The following is a 26505-nucleotide window of genomic DNA, read 5'->3' as shown; positions in this document are numbered from 1 at the left end:
AACATTTTGTTATTACCTTTGGAGTTTTTGGCTAGCCGTTCTTCAAACTCCTCTTTGGCTTTTCTTATTACATTCTTGCACTTAATTTGGCAGCGTTTATGCTCCTTTCTATTTGCCTCACTAGGATTTGACTTCCACTTTTTAAAGGAAGTCTTTTTATCTCTCACTGCTTCTTTTACGTGGTTGTTAAGCCACGGTGGCTCTTTTTTAGTTCTTTTACTGTGTTTCTTAATTTGGGGTATACATTGAAGTTGGGCCTCTATTATGGTGTCTTTAAAAAGCGCCCATGCAGCTTGCAGGGATTTCACTTTAGTCACTGTACCTTTTAACTTCTGTTTAACTAACCTCCTCATTTTTGCATAGTTCCCCCTTTTGAAATTAAATGCCACAGTGTTGGGCTGCTGAGATGGTCTTCCCACCACAGGGATGTTGAATGCTTTTGTATTATGGTCACTATTTCCAAGCGGTCCTGCTATAGTTACCTCTTGGACCAGCTCCTGCGCTCCACTCAGGACTAAATCTAGAGTTACCTCTCCCCTTGTGGGTTCCCGTACCAGCTGCTCCATGAAGCAGTCATTTAAAGTATCGAGAAATTTTATCTCTGCATTTCATCCTGAAGTGAAATGTTCCCAGTCAATATGGGGATAATTGAAATCCCCCACTATTATTGAGTTCTTAATTTTGATAGCCTCTCTAATTTCCCTTAGCATTTCATCATCACATACATTATACACAATACACGGTCACAGAGTAACATGTTATAATTTATGCAGGCATAACACAGCAGCAGGGCTTAAAACTCAGACAGGGCCGCCCAGAGGATTCAGGGGGCCTGGGGCAAAGCAATTTCAGGGGCCCCTTCCATAAAAAAAAGTTGCAATACTATAGTAACATGTATTTGGAAATGTAAAAAAATAACTAGTGAAATACATTCAAAAATTATTTTGTAATAATTTGAAAATACACTAAATACATTATTTAAAAACATTAAAAGCTGTAATGGTATGTATACATTTGCAATTACATAATGGGCTGTTGCTGGGTGATGGTGATGGTTGGTACCAATGGGCTGTCACTGCCTGGGGATGGTGCTGCTGTTGCCCAGGGCTGGGTGGGGAGCTGGGCTCTGGGTTCGGGGGTGCCCGGCTCACAGGGGCTGGGCTCAGGGATGTGGGGAGATGGGGTCGGGGGGTGCCTGGCTCAGAGGGGCTGAGCTCGGAGCTGGGGGTCAGAGCTGTGTGGAGGATGGGGTCGGGGGGGTGCCCGGCCCCAGCCCCTTACCATGCCGCTTACCCCCCCTCCCAGGAGCCTCCGACATACTCATGGGGCAGGGAACACCTCCAACATACTCGTGGGGGTCCCTGCGGGGCCCGGGGCCTGGGGCAAATTGCTCTACTTGCCCCCACCCCCCTCCCCCCGGGCGGCCCTGAACTCAGATACCGGGCATGACAGAGGCTGGAGCAGGGAGAGGGGGGGCACTGGGGCAGCTCAGCTCTGCAGGCTGCTGTCCTCTCCAGCTGCCCACGCACAAGGGGAGCAGGAGCAGGGACCAGCCAAGGAACAAGGGGGCAGGAGCACAGGCGCCTGAGGCCGAGCTGTGTGGGGAAATGCTTACCTTGTCCAACGCAGGGGCGTCGGGGTCCTCTTTCTTCCTCCACTCCACCAGACCGCCGCCTGAGGCTCTTTTCTTCTCCGTGCCCCCCACTGAGGCTGACCGTGTAGGCTGAGCTAGGAGGCAGCTGCCCCTTTCCTCCAGAAGCCTTGCTGAGTCGCGCCCGTCACCATCGCCGGGCTCGTACCACGTGCCGTAAGCAGAGCTGCGGAGCTCTGCCCAGCCGCCGGTGCCCCCACCAGCAATGACAGGAATCACATGGGATGGAGCAGCCACTGTGCTGGGAGGGAGAGGGAGTCTGAGCCGCCGGCAGGCAGCCCAGGGGTTCCCCTGGGTCCGCGCGCCGCCAGCAGCCCAGGGGTTCCCCTGGGTCAGTGCGCCGCCGGCAGGGGAACCCCTGGGCTTCCGGCAGCGTCTGGACCCAGGGAAACCCCTGGGCTGCCTACCGGCGGCTCAGACTCCCTCTCCCTCCCAGCGCAGCGGCCGCTGGAACGCTTTAAAAAAAATTGGGGGCGCTGCTCTTTGGCGCTCCCAAATCTTGGCGCCCTAGGCAACCGTCTAGGTGGCCTAAATGGTAGCACCGACCCTGCTGGGGGGAGCACTTGCTGTGCTCTGCCAAGGGCAATGCCTGCAGTTGTAGCTGGCCTGAATGCAAGTTGCTGTGTTCAGAAAGCACCATTGGGGGAAAAGTGCTGTCGGGACAGAATGTGATAATTAGAACCTACCACATCTTTGCTCATTCACATCCTAATAATTTGATCTGTGTGCTACAGGAAACGAAGTTTGTTTTGAAAGGCTCGGCTGCTTCACAGATGCTAAACCATGGGCTGGAACTACAGAAAGACCATTGGCAAAGTTACCGTGGAGTCCAGAAAAGATAAACATCCGCTTCCTTCTTTACACAAAAAAGAATCCTAATAACTTTCAAGTAAGACCTATTGCTGTTTAAATATTGCAAGTGACCTAGGGTGACCAGACAGCAAATGTGAAAAATTGGGATGGGGGTTGGCGGGTAATAGGAGTCTATATAAGAAAAAGACCCAAAAATCAGAACTGTCCCTATAAAATCAGGACATCTGGTCACCCTAAGTGACATGTACACACAGAACACAGAAACATCACTTTTTAGTGCTCTTGGCATTCCCAAGGCCAGTGAGAGAAATGGCCAACTCTCCAATGTGGTCAGGAGGCAGCATTTTCCAGCCCCTCCGAAATTTCCTGTCCACCTTACCACAAGTTTCACTAAGTCTCAAGGGACAGAATTCTCAGTGGTGGATGCAACAGGTGATTCTTTGAATAGACCCAATACAGACTTTCCCAACCCTATGCAAACGACAGACTGAAGGCTCCCTCCCCAGAAAGGAGCGCAAAAGTCACTTCTAGCCACACTTCGCATTTTTCCTGTGTCTATTGAGAAATGCTAGGAAAATCTGTAGCTCTGGAAGTTGTTTGGTGAGAAATGGAAAGGACACACTAACGGTGAAATCCTGGCTCCACTGAAATCAGTGGCGAAATTCCTCAGCCCCTGTCCCGCAAACATACACGGATTTAATGTCACATATGTAAAGTTAAGTGCATGTCTAAATGCTTGCAGGATGTGGGCTTACATAATAACAGTGTTGTTTTCTATTAACATTGCTGTTTTGATAAGGTTTTTTTATAGGAAATAGCTAAAATATTTACTATTTTAATATCTTCAACAGACGATCACTGCAACAAATCCATCAACGATTCGCTCTTCAAATTTCGATCCAAGCAAAATAACACGTTTTATTATTCATGGATATCTAGGCCAAGGAGAAGAAACATGGCAGTCGGACATGTGCAGGGTATGGTACTATCTGGATATTCTGTCATTCTCAAATCACTTAGTTCTCATTTATGAAGGTATTCTTGCAAATTATTCATTTTCTCTATGTCTAACCAATGCATATCATGCCATCTGGGCTGATAAGAAAAGGAAAGGTGTCCACATCTATCTTTACAAAATTAGGACATAAAATGTTGTTCACCTGAAATCTATTCAGTTCTAGCTCCACTTCCAGGAAAAATCTTAAACAAAATGGGCCAAATTCTACTCTGTGTTGAAGTCAAAGGGTTTGTAGAAACATAAATGATGACAGAATTTGGTCCAATCAATGTTTTTTCTCTGGCATACAAAAAAATGCAGTAAAATGCTGCTTAGAAATTAAGGAGATTCCAGGGTTTGTTAAATAGGGAGAGATCAAGCTTGTTGCTTCTCAGTTCTGCTGATAACGAGCTGGATTAAGCTGCCAGGGTACAGGAAGGCTCTGAGGATGGAAGGTCCACAGAGGAGAGGTGGGACGGCCCAGGACACTGAACTGGGCTGTGATAGCTGGGGAGATGGCATGGCTCCTAACATTCCTGTTCCAACCATCTGCTCCTCTGATGCATTTTTACTCATCTTCAGAACCATCTCCTCTTTTCACATTTATACAAAATGTAATACTGCAAGTGCACATTTGCAATCAGAATGGGTGAGCTGGCAGGGCAAAGCTGTGCAGTTTAGTCCTTTGTCTCGAGTCTGGCTGTTGGACTCCAGGGAAGCCTGGAGCCCAATATCTGAAAATCACATCCTTGTCTTTGTTTTGAAAGTTGGCACTTAAGACTGATTTTTTAAATTCGTCTACCCCGATATAACGCGACCCGATATAACACGAATTCAGATATAACGTGGTAAAGCAGTGCTCCGGGGGGGGAAAAGGGGGGGCTGCGCACTCCGGCGGATCAAAGCAAGCTCAATATAACGCGGTTTCACCTATAACACGGTAAGATTTTTTGGTTCCCGAGGACAGCGTTATATCAAGGTAGAGGTGTACATTTTATATTTGTCTAGACAGGCTGCTGCTATGACTGGTTATAATCCTTCTGATCTTAAACAGGCATTAATATTATCCACCCACATTTAGAAAACTAAAAAAAATCAATTCTCCTGGAAGAGCTGACTTGCTGTCTGGTAAAATTCTGCTACTTCTTCTTCTTTCTGACACCAGCTGTGACCCACCTGCATCAATGGATGGGGGAAATTGATGGGGCAGGCGGTGAAAGGGGCACAGTCCCAGCGGCAAGGAACGGAGACACTCGCCAATGGACAACAGGTTGCTTGTCCCTTGGGAGTCTCTGGAACCCATTGGACAGTTGGGGGGAGAAGGATGCTGACTGGCCAGCATTCCCCAACTCCCATTTAGTCCAGTGCAGGTGACATGTGGAGCCTTTTTTGGCTCCGTTCCAGCAGTAAAATGCTTCTTCATCATCTTTGTGCTACCAAAAAGAGCCCTCTAGTTGGCAGCTCTGCACAAAATCACCCTTTTGCAGCTCCGAAAGCAACAATACACAAACACAGGACTTCGCTAACCTTCTCCCTGTGCCGAATCCTCCTCCTCTCTCCAGCTTTCATCCCCTCCTTCAAATTTCCCATTGCTTGGTTCTAAATGACCTCAATCCCCAGATCACCAAAGAGGCTGGCGGTCCATTGATCACAGTTTGAGAACCACTGACATACAGCCAGGTTCTGCCATCCTTATTCACAACAAGAAGTACTTCACTTGCTTTCATTGGCATTACTGCCACGTAATCCAGAGCATAACATAATATACAAAATATATCACAGCTTTTAAAACAGGGTGTCTTTAGCAAACCATTCCACAGGTCAGAGCAAGAAAAGCAAAACCTAATATTATGTGACAGATAGATAAGCAGATACTTTACTGTTTGGTTACTAAAACAAAACCACGAACTTGAAACCAATGTAAACTGACAGCAGAAACTTATGTAGCCTCTTGAAAATATAAATCCATGTGTTTGATAAATACAGATCATATATACCGGTGTTGATAATATTTGCTTCTATTCTTTTTAAATCTATATTTGCACCAGAGGATGTTTCAAGTGGAAGATGTGAACTGTATCTGCATAGACTGGAGTGGTGGGTCAAAGTGCCTATATACCCAGGCATCAAACAATATCCGTGTCGTAGGCGCTGAAGCGGCTTATTTTATAAATGTGCTTATGGTAAGGGATCTTCTTCTCATTCCACAATAGGATTATAGTCATAGAGCTGCTGAAATTTATTCTAATCTAAATAGACAATCACAATGAATTGTCATATAGCAAGCAAAAGACTCCTCCCAGCAAAAGACGGTTCTCCTCCTGATAGATTTTAAAGTCCTATCAACTCCCCCATAATACACAGAGTTTGAATATTTTCATGCTGCGATTACTTTTATGTACTCTTGTGGATGTGAAGGGTTGGGTAGTTTTAAAGACAGAGAAGTAATAAACACGGCAAATTATCCTTTCTCAACCACGAAAGCTATAGGACCTTCTTAAGGGATACCCATACAAAAGCTTACAATAATTGGCCATTGGATAGCAACAGGCACCTCCCAGGAGGAGAGAGCAGGATCCTCTCCCCAACCCATGAAGAAGTGTCACCTAGGTATGGGTGTTTGGGGACAGGTGGGATCTTCCCAGCTGCCCCAAGGCAGGGAGATGGGGTGTGGGTCTGTAATCAAACGAAGGGCCAGATGTTTAGCTTGTGCAAATCACATAGATCTACTGATCTCAATGTAACTCACCATTTTACACCAAATGAGGCTCTGGGGGGCATTTTCAAAGGGACAAAGGGCCATTAGGGGCCTAATTCCAGTTTAAAGTCAGTAGGAATTAGGCACCTAACTGCCATTTTTGCCTTTGAAAATCTCTCCCTCTGTCCCTAAATCTGATGACTTAAAAGTACTTGCAACTAGGCCTGAGTGAAGCTATGAGGAGAGGGATGGTTCCTAATATTTCCTGAACTAGTTTGCCTCTGGCTAGTGTAAATACTAGGGGGCTGGCTCTCCATTGCACAGATGTAATTGACAACACAGGCTGCAAGGCAAATTACAAATCGGAATGGTGGTGTTTAGCACTCACATTGCACTGGTGCTCACTCCAACACAAGGTGCAAAGCAGTGGAAAATCAGGCCTTAGCAGAGTGTGGGTGTCCTTGAGCGGCCATGAATTTTTTCCCCTTGACATTCATGAGTTGGCTAAAACAATGTCCACAGGATGCCAAATACACTTCCTTTCACTGTGGGGCTGGTGGATCCATGATTATCCACTGCCAAAAATCTCACATGTAGGCAGAAGTTGCAGAGGTTAATAATGCCTTCAGGCTGTAGTAGCAGCCACTGAATGGCTCTGTTACTGCTCTACACCCTGGACTCTGTCCTCCTTCCAATTCCATGGACCTCTGCTCTGTGCAGCCCATTTCTGGCTTTAGTTGTGTAAGCCAGAGCTTCTCTCTAGGCCTCATATTAGTGAAAATATAGATTCCCTTTTGTTACAATTGATGTTTTCCTCAGGAACAATATGGATACTCTCCTTCCAAAGTCCACTTCATTGCCCATAGCCTTGGAGCACATGCTGCAGGGGAGGCAGGGAGAAGGAGGCCAGGCCTTGGAAGAATAACTGGTAAGTTAATGAATTATAGCTCAGTCTATACCAATGAAGAATTTGAAGAGAGCATTGTTAGACCTTAACATTACCTCACGTTTTTTTACTAAAACAACTACAGTATCTGACTGAAGGAAAACCCTGCAGTGTAATGAACTGGTGTGGGTGTGTATGCATGCATGCACATGTGGGTGTGTTTGCCACTGCCCCCCACAGGATGGAATCAAAACTGCACAACTGTATCATAACCTCATATTGCTAACAGCCAAAATTGTGCTCTTCCTCAATAACACCATCCAACCCTCAGGAAGGTATTACCCAGGTGGGAATCTCCATAAGGATCTCTTCATGGTGTTCTTGCCCTAACTTTAATCTTTGGGGGAGGAGGTATATGCCCCCTGAAGAATGTCCCTGAGATCTTGTTACATCAGGGCTGAATCCCTGCATGAAGTGCAGTGGGCAGGAGATGGTTAGCTGCGTGGGGTAGTGATCTGCACCAGCATCCCATCCCTAGGATATGTCTGGCCTCTGCTCGTACAGCAGGTCCTCTTTTGTCAGCTGTGCTCTAAGGATGGTCCCAGGGAGCATGGGCTATTCTGGCTCGGTACATAATGACTTAACACTGTGACATTCTGCGTGCCACTAAGGCTGCTCAGTGCAAACGCACAACAATCTAGGTTCATTTGACAGATTTTAATTTACCTGAACCAGTGTTAATGAGTCTGATTTTTCCCAAAGCATTCTCCCAAGCCTGTTATGACAATGGTGATTCCCACTTTCCTTCTCCTGGCAGATTTTCTCCTATCATTTCCTGCTCTCATTAAGCCAGTTTGTTGTGCAGGTGCAGCAGTATGTCCTGTATTTAAGATCACCCACTGTTTGGAGGCCCGGCAAAGCGTGCTGTAGGCAGCACAGTAGTGAGTGGAGTTAATTGTTTGGTGCCATGGTTTTGCTGTCCAATACCCATTCCCAGAAAAGGATTGATTGAAATTGATATACCGAAGACAGAAGGTTGAACCTTTAAATGTAACCCTTTAATCTCCCTGCTTTGTTAGGTTTACATCAAAGCCTTCACATCTGGGCAATGCATTTACACACATTAATTTTAATTTATGTTATTTTTCCAGCAGATTTTTTTAGTTTAATTTCTAGGGTTTTTAAAAACAACAGGAAAACAAAAATGTGCAGTGAAACTGATCATAGCAACTGTTTTAAGGCTTGATCCTGCAAGATGCTGAGCACTCTGGCCCCAATCCAGCCAATCATTTAAGCATGTGTTTAATTTAAAGGATGTGAGTTGTCCTATTGGTCTCAGTGGAACTACTCCAATGCTTAAGGTTACGCACATGCTAAAGAGCTTTGCTGGAGCATGGACAGAGCGCTCAGTAACTTGAAGGATCAGGCCCTATGACCTATTAAGGTATTAGGGCAAATCCTAACCCCTCTCCCTTAAGCTCCTTGGCTGCAGCAGGCTTGAACTGCAGTAGAAATGCCACTGTTCCGTTGTGTGGAGGAGAACAAACAGCATCACAGAATGTGCAAAAGGATACCACAGTCACCTGCATAACCCCAGTGCAATGCTCCACAGTGGCTATCTCCGGGGGATTGTGCAAGGGATTCATAAGTGGGTGGGGAGAGTGACACCAGCATGGCCATTGAGTCTGCCAACTGCACAGAGTCACTGGCTGCAAAACCTTCTTTGAATTAAAAGAGAGAGAGAGCACAACAGTCTGTGGCCACTACTACAGCTCATGGGCCAGAGTAACAGCTGCAGACAGAGTGTTCAGTGCCCTGGCTCTGGGTTGGATGGATGGGCGGAGGCAGGGCTGGCTCTGGCTTTTTTGCCGCCCCAGGCAAAAAAGCCGCCCTCCGCCCCCGGCGGGGAGCATAGCAGGGCAGGGTGCTGAGCCTGGCCGCGGGCCCGCTCTCCCCGACTGGCCGGAGCGCCGCGGGGAGGGCGGCGAGTCCAGCCAGGGCCCCGCTCTCCCCGGCGGCCGGAGCACCGGGGGGAGGGCGGCGAGCCCGCTGCGGCTCCGCTCTCCCCCTCCGGCCGGAGCGCCGGGGGGAGGGTGATGAGCCCAGTCGCGGCCCCGCTCTCGGGCCAGAGTGCCACGCCACGCCGCACTCCTCCAGGTGCCAGCACATTCTTGGTGGGCTGGCGCCTGGAGCCGGCCCTGGGCGGAGGATTCCCTCCTTTCAGCAGTCACATAGGTAACTCACACAAAGCTCCTCTACTCCAGGGCTGTGGCGTTCATGTTTTATGAATACAGTCCAGACAACCTGCAACTTGACTATTTTTAGTAATTATTCATAATGCCAAGAGAGCTCCTGCATAGCAAACCGATCTATCACGTAATACACATTTACTTACCTATTTCTGAAAATACAGCTAATGTATCCCCCGGACTTCAGTGTCAGGCTGTTTTACAGACATATTCAGCACTCACCTGGACAAGTTCTTTGTTTGGATTCCTTGTTCAGCACACAGGCCAGACCAAGGGGGATGTGCATTAGGCAGAAAAGCTGCCCCTCATACACAGAAGCCAATTTCAGATGTTATTAACTTAACTTTTTTCCATTATAGCATCTTCCAAAGAGTCTGGGCCTGCCAACCCCTGGACTAGTAGTCTGCAAAATTCAACTTAAAAGCGAAACTAAAGTTGCTGCCCAGGGAAAGCATCAGATACCAGCACAAGATAATAAGCGCTTTGTAATTTACAGGATTTTACAAGCACCTGAGACAGATGCAGTGAATGAGAAAGAAAATGAATCTCAGTTTTATGCTAATGTCAAAACTAGGTGTCTAAAGTTAGGCTATGTCTACACTTGCAATTGAACGACAAAACTTTTGTCGTTGACAGCTACTTAAGCCCCCCACCCCTCCGAAAGACAAAAGTTTTGCCGTGGCAAGTGACTGTGTGAGTGCCCGCGTTGTTGACAGGAGTGTATTCCTGTCGACAACGCAAACCCTGCTCGTTGGGGATGGAAATATTTTGTCAGCAAAGTGCTGACAAACAGCATTCATACAGCCCGACTTTTAGCGACACAGCCATGTTGCTAAAAGCTGTGTAGCGTAGACATGGCCTTAGGCTCCAAAATCTGAATCTAGGCACCTAAATAAGTGTCATGATTTTCAAGAGTGTTGAGTACCCAACAGCTCCTACTGACTTCAAGCACTTCTTAGAATCAGGCCAGTCAGGATATGGGTTTAGGAGCTTCACTTTTATGCACGCTTTTAAAAAAAAAAAATGTTTTGGCCTAAAAGAACAATCTATGTTGCAGTTGTTGGAATTCAAGAATAAACATTTACAAGGCCAGATCCTCAGCTGGCATGAATCGGTATAATTCCATTGACTTCAATGGAACTACCAATCTACACCAGCTGGAGATCTGTCCCACGCTGTTTACCAGTGCCGTAACTAGGCATTTTAGCGCCCGGGCGAGCACGCATATTTGCACCCCTACCATTTTTTCACCCCGTTTTACCACCACCCCACAGCTTTGCTTCCTGGGCTGTTACCCTGCTCACTCTGCTATGGTTACGGCCTTGGCATTTACCACTGAGAGATCAATCATATTAAATATTTGTTAGCGACTCTAATTCTGAAGGGAATAAAACTATGTAGCCTCCATAGACGCATCTTCAACTATATACAGTAGTATAGCTAGCTAGCTATATTTATGTGAGCGCACATTTAATTGTGGATATATTTCTTTAAGGACTGGATCCTGCTCAGCCTTATTTTGAAGGTACTCCAATTGAAGTCAGACTGGATAAGACTGATGCAGCCTTTGTTGATATTATTCATACTGATTCAGCTCCCACAATTCCAAATCTGGGTAAGTTTCCAGCTGCATTGTATTATTCAGGGCCGTCTCCAGGCACCAGCCTACCAAGCACGTGTTTGAGGTAGCACCTTGGAAGGGGTGGCCCAACTTGGGGTGGCGGGGGACGCTCGGGGTTTTTTGTTTTTTTTTGTTTGGTGGGGCAGCGCTCGAGGTTTTTTGTTTGTTTATTTGTTTTTGTTTCAGTGGCGCAGAACTGGGGGGGGCAGGGGCTGGCGCGGTGCTGGGGGGGCGGAGGTTGGCATGGCACGGCGCTTGGGGTTTGGGCAGCACGGCGCAGCGCTCGGCGGGGGTTTTGGATGGCGCGGCATGGCGCTTGGGGGGGGGCGGGGGTTTGGGTGGCAAGGCGCGGTGCTCAGGGTTTGGGCAGCCCGGCGCCATGCTCACCAGGGGTTTGGACGGCACGGCGCGGGGAGAAAGAGGGCAGGGGTTTGGGTGGCCCAGGGGGGCCGGGGGTTTGGGCAGTGTGGCGCTCGGGGGAGGGGATTTCGGCGGCCCAGCGCAGCACTGGTGGGGGGCGGGGGTTTTGGCGGCACGGTGCTCCGGGGGGGGGTTATGGTGGGGCAGCGCTCTTTTTTTTTGCCTGGGGCAGCAAAAAAGTTAGAGCCAGCCCTGGTATTACTATTATTGATTTGTCCTGCGGTAGCACCTAGGAGTCCCAGTCACAGAATATGACCCCATTGCAGTAGGTGCTGTACAAATACAGGAAAAAACAACAAAAAATAAACACACACAAACAAAAAAACCACCAGTTATTGCCTCAAAGAGCTTACAAACTATAGCCCTACAGCATTATGTAGAGTAGCTGCCAGGAAATACATGACAGTATTTAAATTAAAATTTGCTTACCCCTGTCACAAACATTGCAGGTTTTGGAATGAGCCAGGCTATAGGACACCTTGATTTTTATCCAAATGGAGGAATACAAATGCCAGGATGTACGAAGAAGACTGTTTCAAAGAGTATTGACATTGATGGAATCTGGGGAGGTAAATATGTTAAGCAGATGATGACTTCTATTGAAGGTCAACATCAAAATGTATTGAGCTAACATAGCAGCAATCTTCTTATTTCAACTATTTTTGATTATTTTCTTTACGAATGCCAACAATTACAGCCACAAACAACAGTGAAACTGATAGTATGGTTCAAATGTACTCTGGGGGACACGTTCTGGTAGAGGGATCAAAGAATGAGTGGCATGAAGGTTTTGCTTTGGGAAAAATATGATGGGGTTGAGGTTTGGCATCTTTACCTCCAACCATCCAGAGTGTCTGCATTGTCAAGTAGTGGGTATCCGTACAAGGTTGGGGGTGAGGAACAATAACAATAGCTCCTGCTCCCCTTTCACGTGTGTTTGGGCTCCATGGGTCTGCAAAGACCCAGATCCCACCAGCCATGTTCCTTCAAGGACCTTGCCTGACCCACTCTTTAAACTATCCAGCTTTGGATCTAATGGAGCAAGATTAACTGGAGTTTATTGTAAATAGTCCATCATGCTGCCAAATAACAGGAACAAACTTCAGTGTGATTGTTCCAGTGCCCCTTGCACTGTTTCCAGGTAACTCCACAATAGAAACAAATATTCATTAATTGGTCTATCTCATCCAAAACTGGTTCCAGTTATTTACTCAGAGAAGCAAACCCTACTCAAACTGTGCCAGAAGTTTAGCTCTGGAACAACAACATTCAACTTTGTTTCTATTATGTAGTCACCTGGCAGCGGCACTGGGTGGGAGTGGGAACAATAACATTCATGTCTATTTCTGCTATGGGATCTCGGGCTTCAGTTGTTTTATGAGCTTTGGCAGCTAAATTCAAATGTGTTTCTATTCTGTAGTTACCTGTTAGCAATTTGGGTTGCACTGGAACAATGTAATTTTTATTTCTATTATTAGGCAGTTGGAAAGAGTTTGGCGTATGATAGATCATGCACATTCAGATTTGTTCCTTATTTTGTATATTTCAAATCCTGTTGTTATTATTATTGTTAAGAATCCTGTAGATAGTGCCACAAATTTACATTGTACCTGACATAACATAAATAAAACACATACCCTGCCCCCCAAAAAACTTGCAGTCTAAGATCCCAAAAAGTGCCAAAGGATCTGCAAGCATGAACCTTTACACCTTTGGGAAATCACATTGCTAAATCAAAACATACAGTAAAGACAACACCCCAGCTATAGCAGACATTTATTTTTTCTCTCTCATAAAAACTGACAATTTTCCAGGGATTTCTTTCCTAGCCCTTTCCTACATTATTATGAGCACCTTAAAAATTATGATTCTATGAATCTCTTCTTTGCAATTATTGGCCTATTTCTGCAGTCTTTACTCACAAATTCTTGCCTGTGTAAGCACCGCAGGATCAAGCTCTCTATTAATAATGATGCACAAAACCCCCTTGCACTTAATTACTTCTTTTTTTAACCTAACGACAGAACATTTAAGGAATTTTAGTACAAAATAACATATTTAAAATAATAACACGCCCCCGCCCCCAAATAATCAGGTGGTCAGATTCTCAGTCTGCATAAATCAGCATTGCTCTAGGAAGCTAAGTGTTAAGGAGGACACAATACTTAACACACTGCATTTTGATTCCTTTTATATAATGATAATGTGAACTGTTTCCTACAACGGCCCTTTATTCATATTTGTGGGCATTAATTCAATTAATCACACAATGGGGGGCTACTCATGTGAGTAAGTATTCACCAACATGACAAGGATTGCACAATCGGCCCCTATGTTTGTTACACATCTGCATTTTACACGTTCTGTACTGTGTGCATTTCACAAAGGGTAAATACAGTCACTGAAGACATAGGTCTCAAACTGCGACTCAGGTGCTGCCCAGAATTGTGACAATGTAATGTGGGGATTTACAAATCATTCAAATGACATGATCAGTTCACTACCACGATTCCAATCTGAATAACAACCAATAAACTTGCAGTACGATATGTAATAGGAGCTTCTTTCCACAGGACTTGTTGACTCTGTTGCTTGTAATCATTTGCGAAGCTTCAAGTATTATTCTGACAGCATCATCTCTCCCGATGGCTTTCTAGGATACACCTCTACTTCATATGACATTTTTCAGACAGTAAGTCATTCTCACATCCCAGGGAATGAGTGGCTCTTGTCTGTGCTCTGCATGTGGTAGAACCAGAGTCTGTCTCAAGCCACTTTGCACTGCATGAGTGCAGGCATAAGGGGAAGGAAGGGGTGCACTGGGGCATTGGGGAATGAGGATGAGGCACAGAAGGGGCATGGTGGAGCAGAGTTATGTCTGGCTCTACAGTGGCCTGAGGTTCCTGAGAGACCTCATGCCAGAGCTGCTCCTGCAACCTCTCACCCCGCTGTGTCAAAGAGGGGCTTAGGCAGAGCGAAGAATCTGCCCCAGTAATTATTTATTATGCACAACCAAGGAAAAGTGAGCACAGCCCCCATATTTTAGCATTTTGCCTTGCAAATAATTTTGAAATAAAATCATTTACCTTAAGGTTCAGTGCATGCTCAGTGACTCCCCTAATGACCTGATGGCCTCAAAGAACAAATACAGACGGGATGTGGCCTAAAGCCACTGCCTTCTCCTTTGTCCCATAGCTCCATCTATGACCCAGCTCTGTTAGCTAACACGGTAGCAGGCTCATCAACCTAGCTATGTGGCCCACCTACCACTAGAGGGGAACAGAGCTCCACGCGCAAGGGGTAAATAACAATAATACCTAGCACTTACATAAACCTTTGCATCGTCAAAGCACTTTACAGCCACTCATTAGATGAGCCAAGGAGAACGTGATCCCCATCTGCTACCCCCATTCTAAAGCACTGAGTTTAAGAGAGGGAATTTAGAGAAATGGAGACGCCTCCTCCTAGCGAACAGCAAACTGTGATGAAGTACAAAGGAGACATCCATGCCTCCAAATCCATGAGGTGCCAGACACAGCCCTTCCTCCTCCTGCCCTTTCTAGGGTGGCTTATTTCAAGCTGAGTAAGCGTTAGCCCATAGACATGGCTTAGTAGCATTTTTCTACATCACTCATGACAACACAGGGCTATCACTAGCAGGGCTGGAGTGAACTGCACAGCATCAGCTGGATAATATTGATGGGTCTGAACATCAGAAGATGGGGAGATTGGAGGGAATAGGCTAATTCGCACAAGCTTTTCCTGTGAGAGGAGAGAAAGAGAGAGAATGGTGCTGTTTTTGCAACATGCTGCCACAGAGAGAGAGAAACAATTGTATTTTTCGAGTTTCTCTGGACAAATGATTTTTTTCCCTGTCTCCTTGGGATAGAGCCTCATTAGGATCAGCCAGCAGATCGAGGGACATGATCATTCCCCTCTATTCGGCATTGGTGAGGCCTCATCTGGAGTACTGTGTCCAGTTTTGGGCCCAACACTACAAGAAGGATGTGGAAAAATTGGAGAGTCCAGCGGAGGGCAACAAAAATGATTAAGGGGCTGGAGCACATGACTTATGAGGAGAGGCTAAGGGAACTGGGATTATTTAGTCTGCAGAAGGGAAGAGGGGGAATTTGATAGCTGCTTTCAACTGAAAGGGGGTTCCAAAGAGGATGGATCTAGGCTGTTCTCAGTGGTACCAGATGATGGAACGAGGAGTAATGGTCTCGAGTTGCAGTGGGGGAGGTTTAGGTTGGATATTAGGAAAAACTTTTTCACTAGGAGGGTGGTGAAGCACTGGAATGGATTACCTAAGGAGGTGCTAGAATCTCCTTCCTTAGAGATTTTTAAGGCCCGGCTTGACAAAGCCCTGGCTGGGATGATTTAGTTGGGGATTGGTCCTGCTTTAAGCAGGGAATTGGACTAGATGACTTCCTGAGTTCCCTTCCAACCCTGAAATTCTATGATTCTATGAATTGGCACATGTATTTCGATTAGGGAACCGGCTTCCCATGCCCCAGTGGTGGATGCCCCCAAATGGGTCACTATGCGGATAAGTTTAAGGACAAAGTTACTTCTGGGATCCAGAAACTTTATCTGAACACTGGAGCGGCCACGAATTTTGCTCGTAAGTTCCTATTTTTTACTTGCTTCTACTTACATGTGAGCACCAACATAATTTAAACTATTTCCCTCTTGCTTTAAATTAGTTTTACTGGACGAAGGCCCTTACCGTGGTGGAGGAGCAGAGCTCCATACCATCATGCCCTCTCCCCTCCCTGTCTTGACAACACCAGTCCCAGAAAACCCACAACATAACTCCATAGGTGTAGTTTGACTTCTATATTTGGGGGGATAGCTCCAGACTGGCCAATGGAGCGATGTGTGGAGGGGCAAATTCCATAACTGCCCAAGGCTTACAGTTTGGGGGTGAAATGCCCCCTCACCCCCCCAAACTATGCCCATGCATAACTCTTTCCCCTTATGCTGGGGGTAGGGACACAGCTGGAGTAGGGGTTAGCATAGCCAGCTTTCTCAGCTGTAAGTCAACGGAAAGTTCCCCATGACAGAATACTCCTCTGGCCGTCGGATGCTTTAAGTCCTCTTTGCCCTGCTTATGGGCCAGAAAATCCAGTCCTCACTCTTCAGTGTTGTTCCTTACAACACCCCCAAGTTGTGAATAGATACTTTCCTGGTCAATATGACGTGATATGTTCCTTCTATCACATTATGGATTATTTTTCACAAATAAACACAAAGTCCATGAATTTCCTCTGCCTTGGCTCTTTGTGTAGTCATTCACACTGTGCAAACTGGGAATAAAATGCTACTACCAGTGTGAGTGGAGAATTGTGATTTGCTAGGGTTTTACACTCATTTTGCATGGCTGTAAATGACTGCAGAGTGTGCAAAGCAGTGGAAAAGCAGGCTCCTAGTATTCTCCTATAAAAACATTCTATTCTATTCTCGTCATTCCAATCAGGTCAGGATTTAATCTTGAGCTCAGAGTGAAGCGACGGTCATATTTTTCCTTTGTTTTGCCCTGAACATAAAGTACTGATAGAAAATGAAAAGTAGGCATGTTGTGTTTGTTTCTATGTGGGTACAATCTAATTCATATTATTTCTGCTGTGTAGGTTGGAGGTATAAAGTATCTGTGGCAATTGCTGGAACGAGTGAAGTGAGTGGGTATGTAAATATTGCCCTGTACGGAGCTGGAGGAAACACAAAGCAATATGAAATTGTTCAGTAAGTTCAGTATTATAATGATAAATGAGCTTCTCTGCTATTAGAATATTTAATTAATCTATTTTAATTAATGCTTCTTCTTAATCTATAGGCCAAATTCATACAGTGGTGTAAATCCATACTAACTGTATTGACTCTGGATTTATATCAGAAGAAGAGTTAGAATTTAGCCCTACTTCTCTGATAACTATAAGGATACAAGAACCTGGGGCTAGATCCTGATCTCACTTGCACCATGTAACTTAACTGAATTCTAAAATAATACTATGGATTTACACTAGTATAATTCTGATCCCTTATCTTTTCATGTTTGTAAAATGTTGTATCAGTTTATGGTGCTATCAGAGGCAGTGCTACCAGCTCGACCTATAATCAGGATTGCCTGACACTATCTTTCACAAAACCCTATTTTTGTGTGCTCATTACTTTGCCAAACTTTAACCATTTCTGCTGAAATTTTCTATGTCAAGTGTCTGCCTTGGACAGAAAGACAGGTAGATATTAAATTTCAGGTGTTTCTGAGAAAGATTACAGAAAAATACAGTGTTTTGCCCATGTTAAAGAAATCCTTACAACCATTTCGCTGAGAAGTTCTAAGGCCTTCATGTTTTAGAGTAGAAACTTTAAATTTACCAGTGGGGTCATCCTGGTGTCAGGAATGTGACTTTTGCCATCTCCATTAAAATTCATCCACATTTCTGAAAAAATCTAAGTTTGCACATGCTTAGTAAAGACCTGTTAAGAGTTTGACGTTAAATTCTCCAAAGAATCCATCTCCACTGAGTATGCTCCAGCCCCTCACAGCTGCTATCTGCAACCATATTGTGCATGCATCATCCCAACAAAGCTAGTGAGTATGCTCTATCCCATGGCTGCAGGGGTTGAACAAGACTTTCCCTGCAGATGTTGCTCTAGGCAGCCAGGGGCCACTGTGGTACCAGGCACAGGAACTGAGAGTAGGGAAACTGTGTCTGTTGTACCCTCAGTGCTCCCCCACGGCTGGTACAGAGGAAGATGGATGGCATATCATCAAGTAATTTAAAAGAGATAATATGAAACTGTGTAATTTGAGACTGTATCATAATACATACACACAAAAAGGCCAAATTAAAGTTGCGTGGACAGCCTTTAGTCTGGTATTTCCCAGTGCTTGACTTTGGAACATTAACAATGCTCTTGAACTTTTTTGGGGTGTAATCATATATAAACTTAAATGTATGGTGCCAAAGGATTTATCGTGAGCAAATTGGACTTTTTAAAAGAGCCTAAACTCCCTTTGAAGTTGAAGTTGTAGCTGCCCAAATGCCCTTGAATTCAGTGGGACTGAGGTGCTTTGCTCCCTTAGGCTCTTTGGAAAATCCCAGCCGTAATGCACATTGAATAAAGCTATGCATTGCAAAGCATTGCAATTTTCTGCAGCAATGAAAGTTTATTTTGATTTCCTGAGTTAACAATCTTGTTTATTTTTTGTGCTAGCAGTACAAATATGTTAGTGCTGGATTACTATTTAGCTGGCATGGTTAGTAATATATTATGTTGCCATAGCAATGTGGAAGGGTAGTAGATCCAATGGGAAGATATTTTAAGTGATTTTCATTATAAATTATCAAAAAGAACGAGGAGTACTTGTGGCACCCTAGAGACTAACAAATTTATTTGAGCATAAGCTTTCTTGGGCTAAAACCCACTTCATCGGATGCATACAGTGGAAAATACAGTAGGAAGATATACATACATACATACATACATAGAGAACATGAAAAAATGGGTGTTGCCATGCCCACTATAACGAGAGTGATCAGTTAAGGTGAACTATTATCAGCAGGAGGAAAAAAAACCTTTTGTAGTGATAATCAGGATGGCGTAAAAAAGAATAAATGGACACAAATCAGATGTCAGGAATTATAACATTCAAAAACCAGTCGTAGAACACTTCAATCTCCCTGGTAACTCAATTACAGGCCTAAAAGTCACAATATTACAACAACAAAAACTTCAAAAACAGACTCCAACGAGAAACTGCTGAATTGGAATTAATTTGCAAACTGGACACCATTAAATTAGGCTTGAATAAAGACTGGGAGTGGATGGGTCATTACACAAAGTAAAACTATTTCCCCATGCTTATTTTCCCCCCTACTTTGCATAATGAAAGGTTTCAGAGTAGCAGCCGTGTTAGTCTGTATCCGCAAAAAGAAGAACAGGAGGACTTGTGGCACCTTAGAGACTAACAAATTTATTAGAGCATAAGCTTTCGTGGACTATAGCCCACTTCTTCGGATGCATATAGAATGGAACATATATTGAGGAGATATATATACACACATACAGAGAGCATAAACAGGTGGGAGTTGTCTTACCACCTCTGAGAGGCCAATTAATTAAGAGAAAAAAACTTTTGAAGTGATAATCAAGCTAGCCCAGCACAGACAGACAGTTAGATAACAAGTGTGAGAATACTTACAAGGGGAGATAGATTTCAATGTTTGTAATGGCCCAACCATTCCCAGTCCTTATTTAAACCGGAGTTGATTGTGTCTAGTTTGCATATCAATTCTAGCTCAGCAGTTTCTCGTTGGAGTCTGTTTTTGAAGTTTTTCTGTTGTAATATAGCCACCCGCAGGTCTGTCACTGAATGACCAGACAGGTTAAAGTGTTCTCCCACTGGTTTTTGAGTATTTTGATTCCTGATGTCAGATTTGTGTCCATTAATTCTTTTGCGTAGAGACTGTCCGGTTTGGCCAATGTACATGGCAGAGGGGCATTGCTGGCACATGATGGCATATATCACATTGGTAGATGTGCAGGTGAACGAGCCCCTGATGGTATGGCTGATGTGATTAGGTCCTATGATGATGTCACTGGAATAGATATGTGGACAGAGTTGACATCGGGGTTTGTTACAAGGATAGGTTCCTGGGTTAGTGGTTTTGTTCAGTGATGTGTGGTTGCTGGTGAGTATTTGCTTTAGGTTGGGGGGTTGTCTGTAAGCGAGGACAGGTCTGTCTCCCAAGATCTGTGAGAGTAAAGGATCATCTTTCAGGATAGGTTGTAGATCTCTGATGATGCGCTGGAGAGGTTTTAGTTGGGGGCTGAAGGTGACAGCTAGTGGTGTTCTGTTATTTTCTTTGTTGGGCCTGTCTTGTAGGAGGTGACTTCTGGGTACTCGTCTGGCTCTGTCAATCTGTTTTTTCACTTCAGCAGGTGGGTATTGTAGTTTTAAGAATGCTTGATAGAGATCTTGTAGGTGCTTGTCTCTATCCGAGGGATTGGAGCAAATGCGGTTATATCTTAGAGCTTGGCTGTAGACAATGGATCGTGTGGTGTGTCCTGGATGGAAGCTGGAGGCATGTAGGTAAGTGTAGCGGTCAGTAGGTTTCCGGTATAGGGTGGTATTTATGTGACCATCGCTTATTAGCACAGTAGTGTCCAGGAAATGGACCGCTTGTGTGGATTGATCTAGGCTGAGGTTGATGGTGGGATGGAAATTATTGAAATCATGGTGAAATTCCTCAAGGGCTTCTTTTCCATGGGTCCAGATGATGAAGATGTCATCAATGTAGCGCAAGTAGAGTAGGGGCGTTAGGGGACGAGAGCTAAGGAAGCGTTGTTCTAAGTCAGCCATAAAAATGTTGGCATATTGTGGGGCCATGCGGGTACCCATAGCAGTGCCGCTGACTTGAAGGTATATATTGTCCCCAAATGTGAAATAGTTGTGGGTGAGGACAAAATCACAAAGTTCAGCCACCAGGTTAGCTGTGATATTATCAGGGATACTGTTCCTGATAGCTTGTAGTCCATCTTTGTGTGGAATATTGGTGTAGAGGGCTTCTACGTCCATAGTGGCCAGGATGGTGTTTTCTGGAAGATCACCGATGGATTGTAGTTTCCTCAGGAAGTCAGTGGTGTCTCGAAGATAGCTGGGAGTGCTGGTAGCGTAGGGTCTGAGGAGAGAGTCTACATAACCAGACAAGCCTGATGTTAGGGTGCCAATGCCTGAGATGATGGGGCGTCCAGGATATCCAGGTTTATGGATCTTGGGTAGCAAATAGAATACCCCTGGTCGGGGTTCTAGGCATGTGTCTGTACAGATTTGTTCCTGTGCTTTGTCAGGGAGTTTTTTTAGCAGATGGTGTAGTTTCTTTAGGTAATCCTCAGTGGGATCAGAGGATAATGGCCTGTAGAATGTGGTGTTAGAGAGCTGTCTAGCAGCCTCCTGGTCATATTCCAATTTATTCATGATGACGACAGCACCTCCTTTGTCAGCCTTTTTGATTATGATGTCAGGGTTGTTTCTGAGGCTGTAGATGGCGTTGTGTTCTGCATGGCTGAGGTTATGTGGCAAGTGATGTTGCTTTTCCACAATTTCAGCCTTTGCACGTCGACGGAAGCACTCTATGTAGAAATCCAGTCTGTTGTTTCGACCGTCCGGAGGAGTCCACGCAGAATCCTTTTTTTTGTAGTGCTGGTAGGGAGGATTCTGTGGGTTAGTATGCTGTTCAGAGGTATGTTGGAAATATTCTTTGAGTCGGAGACGTCGAAAGTAGGATTCTAGGTCACCGCAGAACTGTATCATATTCATGGGTCTGGAGGGACAAAAGGAGAGGCCCCGAGATAGGACAGACTCTTCTGCTGGGCTAAGAGTATAGCTGGAAAGATTAACAATATTGCTGGGTGGGTTAAGGGAACTACTGTTGTGGCTGCTTGTGGCATGTAGCAGTTTAGATAGTTTAGTGTCCTTTTTCCTTTGTAGAGAGGCAAAGTTTGTCTTGTAAATGGCTTGTCTAGTTTTTGTAAAGTCTATCTCTACGCAAAAGAATTAATGGACACAAATCTGACATCAGGAATCAAAATACTCAAAAACCAGTGGGAGAACACTTTAACCTGTCTGGTCATTCAGTGACAGACCTGCGGGTGGCTATATTACAACAGAAAAACTTCAAAAACAGACTCCAACGAGAAACTGCTGAGCTAGAATTGATATGCAAACTAGACACAATCAACTCCGGTTTAAATAAGGACTGGGAATGGTTGGGCCATTACAAACATTGAAATCTATCTCCCCTTGTAAGTATTCTCACACTTGTTATCTAACTGTCTGTCTGTGCTGGGCTAGCTTGATTATCACTTCAAAAGTTTTTTTCTCTTAATTAATTGGCCTCTCAGAGGTGGTAAGACAACTCCCACCTGTTTATGCTCTCTGTATGTGTGTATATATATCTCCTCAATATATGTTCCATTCTATATGCATCCGAAGAAGTGGGCTATAGTCCACGAAAGCTTATGCTCTAATAAATTTGTTAGTCTCTAAGGTGCCACAAGTCCTCCTGTTCTTCTTTTTCCCCCCTACTGTTACTCACACCTTCTTGTCAACTGTTGGAAATGGGCCATCCTGATTATCACTACAAAAGGTTTTTTTTTCTCCTCCTGATAATAGCCCACCTTAACTGACCACTCTAGTTATAGTGGGTCTGGCAACACCCATTTTTTCCATGTTCTCTGTGTGGGTGTATATATATATATATATATATATATATATATATATATATCTTCCTACTGTATTTTCCACTGTATGCATCCGGTGAAGTGGGTTTTAGCCCACGAAAGCTTATGCTCAAATAAATTTGTTAGTCTCTAAGGTGCCACAAGTACTCCTCGTTCTTTTTGCTGATACAGACTAACACGGCTACCACTCTGAAACCTGTCACATTATAAATTATATTCAGCTAGATTCAATTTAGATTCTCAAGGGATGCTAACAGAAGGCACAGCTTTGACACAAAGTACTTACCAAGTAAATTCTGCTTGATGGGCAACCCACACATATACTTTGCCAATTTGTGTCTCTCTTTCTATACTTCCCCCCCCCCCCCCCCCATACCCACTCCCATGCGTTCTCTGTGCCTGGAACTGCCTTCCTAACCCCATTCGCCTTGTCACCTCCCTCTTCTCCTTTAAATCGCTTCTCAAAGCCCACTTAATTAATAAGTTCTTTGCGCAAGTAAATGGAGCTGCTCTGGATTTATGCCATTGTAGATGAGAGCAGAATTTGGCCCTTGGTCTCTAATGGAGGAAAAGGCCTGGTGTACTAACAGCAGTCAGAGAAGAGATACACTGAAAAGACTACCCCAGGATTGATTTCTCTGCCCAACATTTTCCAGCCAGGCATGGAGTTTCTTAGCCTTCAAGAAGTTGTTGTTTTTTTGTTTTGTGTGATTCTTGCTAGATCCTCCCCTTTCCCTAAGGCTCTTCCTGCATGACCAATCCAACCATGTCAGAGACTCGGTGAAAACATTGGTGTCTCCTGACTGAGTCTACACACCTACATTTTGTAGCACATATGGCACCGTGCCTGTATTTTGCAACTGAACTGAAGATAAAACAGGTTTAACATATGTGCAAAACACAGCCAAGACCCAGCCAAGCCTCAGGGCACTGCGTTGTAACTGGATCCCCTGGAACACCATATTTTAATATAGGTGAGGTACTGAAGAACATGGGCATGCCAGGCAAACATCCCTTTGGTCAGTAGGTAATGCATTCTGATGAACATCGATTTCATATGAGGACAGGAAAATTTCATTTAAAAAATTTTATGTAACATGAACATTTACATGATATTGAAGTAACCGAGACAATAGAATGGGTTACCTAGGGAGGTGGTAGTTTTAAAAACCATCTTTAGAGGTTTTTAAGGCCTGGCTTGACAAAGCCCTGCCTGGGATGATTTAGTTGGGGTTGGTCCTGCTTTCAGCAGGAGGTTGGACTAGATGACTTCCTGAGGTCTCTTCCAATCCTAATCCTCTATGATTCCAAGATCCTTACTCTTTGACAAGCAGAAGGCCATGTTTATTATCAATATGCTACTATAGCTACTCAAACAGCTACACTGTATTGGTAATTAATATTAAACCTCACTGGACATTATATACTTTTGTTCTTGAAGGGGGACCCTCAAACCAGGCAAAACATATGCCAACTTCATTGACGTGGAACTTAATGTTGGGACAATTACGAAAGTTACATTTCTTTGGCGCAAAAATGCCTCAACCGTATCCACACTGGGAGCAACAAAGGTCACAGTACAAGCTGGAAAAGATAGAAAAGTGTATGTATATTTATTGTGAAAATCTCAAATTCTTTAGGAGCTACAAGGACAGCATGATATATGAGGGTAATAGTGCTTGCACAAGAACAGCTATTTAGAGTATTTACAAAAAAAAGAGGAGAAGTTTAAATTTCCTTTCCCACAAGATACCAATGTAGCTTACTAGTACATTAAATATTTCTGTCAGATATTATCAAGGGAAAATTCTAAAAACATCTGGATTTGGCTTCAACAAGAGCAAAGTTTTTGTATAAACTTCTGTTCTTTGGGTAGGAAAGAATAACTTAACTGTGGCTTAGGTAATCAGCACAGCTCTTTCCAGACATCAGGCTATTGGGTACTGCAAGTTTTATACTAGAAATGGCCATCAGTGTTTAAAACTTACATTAGAGGGTCTGATCCACTGTCCATTGAAGTCAATAGGAATCTTTCCACTGATTTTAATGAGTGTTGGATCAGGCTCTGGAAGAGTAAGAGGTAATGGTCATATGTCTTCAGTTCCCACAGACAGAGCTAGTACTTATGAATTGTGATTAAAAGGCCTGATCCATAGCCCACTGAACTCCACTGAAAGACTCCCATTGACTTAATTGGATTTTGGATCAGGCTTTAAGACTGTAGAAGCAGTGTACTGAATGGCAGTTACTGATTGGAAGGTGCTGGTTAAGTTAATTCTTTTAAAACAGCATGTTTCAATCAGTTACCCACCAATGGTGTTGTGTTACCTTTTCTGCCCTTCTGAATGGACCCACAATGAAGGGGGAAGTTCCTTCAATGGGTCATGGATATAATTAAAAAAAAATCACACAGCTAAAGTCCATTCACTTGAAATAGAGATGTGCTGGGGGAATCTCAAGCAAACCAAAATGTTCATAGCCCAGTGAACTACGGTACAGCAGAGTATACAAGTCTACTTCTGGTTTTTGCATACAACAGATCAACATGCTGATCTGGCATGTCTTGGCAAACAACAAGCAATCATCATCTTTCTAATGCTGGTGGCATGCAAATTCAACAGGAAAGGAATAAAACCAAAGGAATGAAGCCAAAAAAGAGAGGCCAACCAATCAGGATGATTAGAGTCCTTTGGTGTTTTAGCAGGAAATAATATTTCACATTTAGCTCCCAAAACATTTGCTTGTTCTTTTTGTGCCAATGTAACAATATTCTATCATAACTTTGTCAAAAAACAAATTAGGGTGGCTTATTCTATTAAAAACCACTGGTACAATTACAAAAAATAAATAAATCTAGACACACTAAAAGCACTTTACATATTTTTTTTCTCCTCAGGTTTAATTTCTGTGGCAGCCAAACTGTGCAAGAGAACGTTCTGCAAACTCTTACATCTTGCTAACAACATACAAAAATGTCAGCGCTGTCTGTTAATATTAATAAAAGTTGATAATGCATAACTTTCGCACTTGTTTTATCATCATTATTTGTATTGTGGTAGAACCCAAAAGGTGCTGGCCGCTATGCAAATATACAAGAAGACACACTCCCTGTGTGGAGGGACTTACAATGTTCAAAGATGCAAACATATGGAACATAGGGAACAAGGATATGATACATAAGCATAGTGATCAGGGAGGTTGTCATCTGTTAAGGAGGTGAATTGGTTGTCTCAAATTAGAGGACATACTGACGTAAATCCTGATCTCAGTTATTCCCATGTGACCCCATTGAAGTCTCTGGAGCTGCACAGGTACAACTGAGTGCAGAGTTTAGCCCAGCTAATATTTCCACAAACTGATATATGTCTCACATTGCCCAATGCCTAAAAACAGACAGAGTCTGAGCATCCAGAGAGGTCACATGGAGGCAAGTGAGCACGGACTAGCTGTGGATGAAGAAGCAAAAGAGAAAGGGTGTTTGTGAAAGCATAATTTTTAATAACTCTTACAATCTTGCTCCATACCTTGTTACCTGGAGTTCTTTCAACCCAAAGCTCTTGGTAACTTTTACTCTGTGCGAGGAGGTGTCAGGAAATAAATCAGGGGAGACACGGCCATCTGATGGATAGATGGCTGGCACAAACAGGACAACACAAGAGTGCCTTCACTTAAAGCTAAACTTTACTTAGTCTCAAGCACTTACACATGTCCGCAACAAGATCAGTGAAACACCCCCAACCCTTGATAATTACCAAAGCTGAGTGTGGCTTTCGAGTGACACAGCAGCAGGCTTCCGGTGGCCAAATCTTCCGTCTGTCGGTGGGTACTGCAAGATGTATCCAGAGAGAGAGCCCAGAAAGAGTCCCCAAATGAGTCCATCTCAAGCTTTCCCCCCTCATTTATACATTAGTAATAGAATG

General features: G+C 44.2%; 1 protein-coding gene across 1 annotated transcript in view; it reads left to right on the top strand.

The window, feature by feature from the left end:
- LOC101946199 (inactive pancreatic lipase-related protein 1-like) overlaps positions 1-25606 on the top strand; it is a 28204-nt gene extending 2598 nt beyond the window's left edge. Inside the window, exons 2-12 of the mRNA XM_065552395.1 lie at positions 2386-2540; positions 3316-3441; positions 5510-5644; positions 6979-7087; positions 10790-10909; positions 11785-11904; positions 13909-14027; positions 15830-15959; positions 16969-17080; positions 24027-24188; positions 25482-25606. Coding sequence (XP_065408467.1) covers positions 2386-2540; positions 3316-3441; positions 5510-5644; positions 6979-7087; positions 10790-10909; positions 11785-11904; positions 13909-14027; positions 15830-15959; positions 16969-17080; positions 24027-24188; positions 25482-25545 — 1352 coding nt within the window. The 3' untranslated portion in view covers positions 25546-25606. The remainder of the gene's footprint in view (positions 1-2385; positions 2541-3315; positions 3442-5509; positions 5645-6978; positions 7088-10789; positions 10910-11784; positions 11905-13908; positions 14028-15829; positions 15960-16968; positions 17081-24026; positions 24189-25481) is intronic.
- Positions 25607-26505: the final 899 nt, after the last annotated feature.

The sequence above is a fragment of the Chrysemys picta genome, chromosome 7 (assembly GCF_011386835.1).
Source record: "Chrysemys picta bellii isolate R12L10 chromosome 7, ASM1138683v2, whole genome shotgun sequence".
Classification (NCBI taxonomy): Eukaryota; Metazoa; Chordata; order Testudines; family Emydidae; genus Chrysemys; species Chrysemys picta.
Note: the sequence above shows the minus strand (reverse complement) of the source record. Positions and strands in the feature narration are given on the sequence as shown.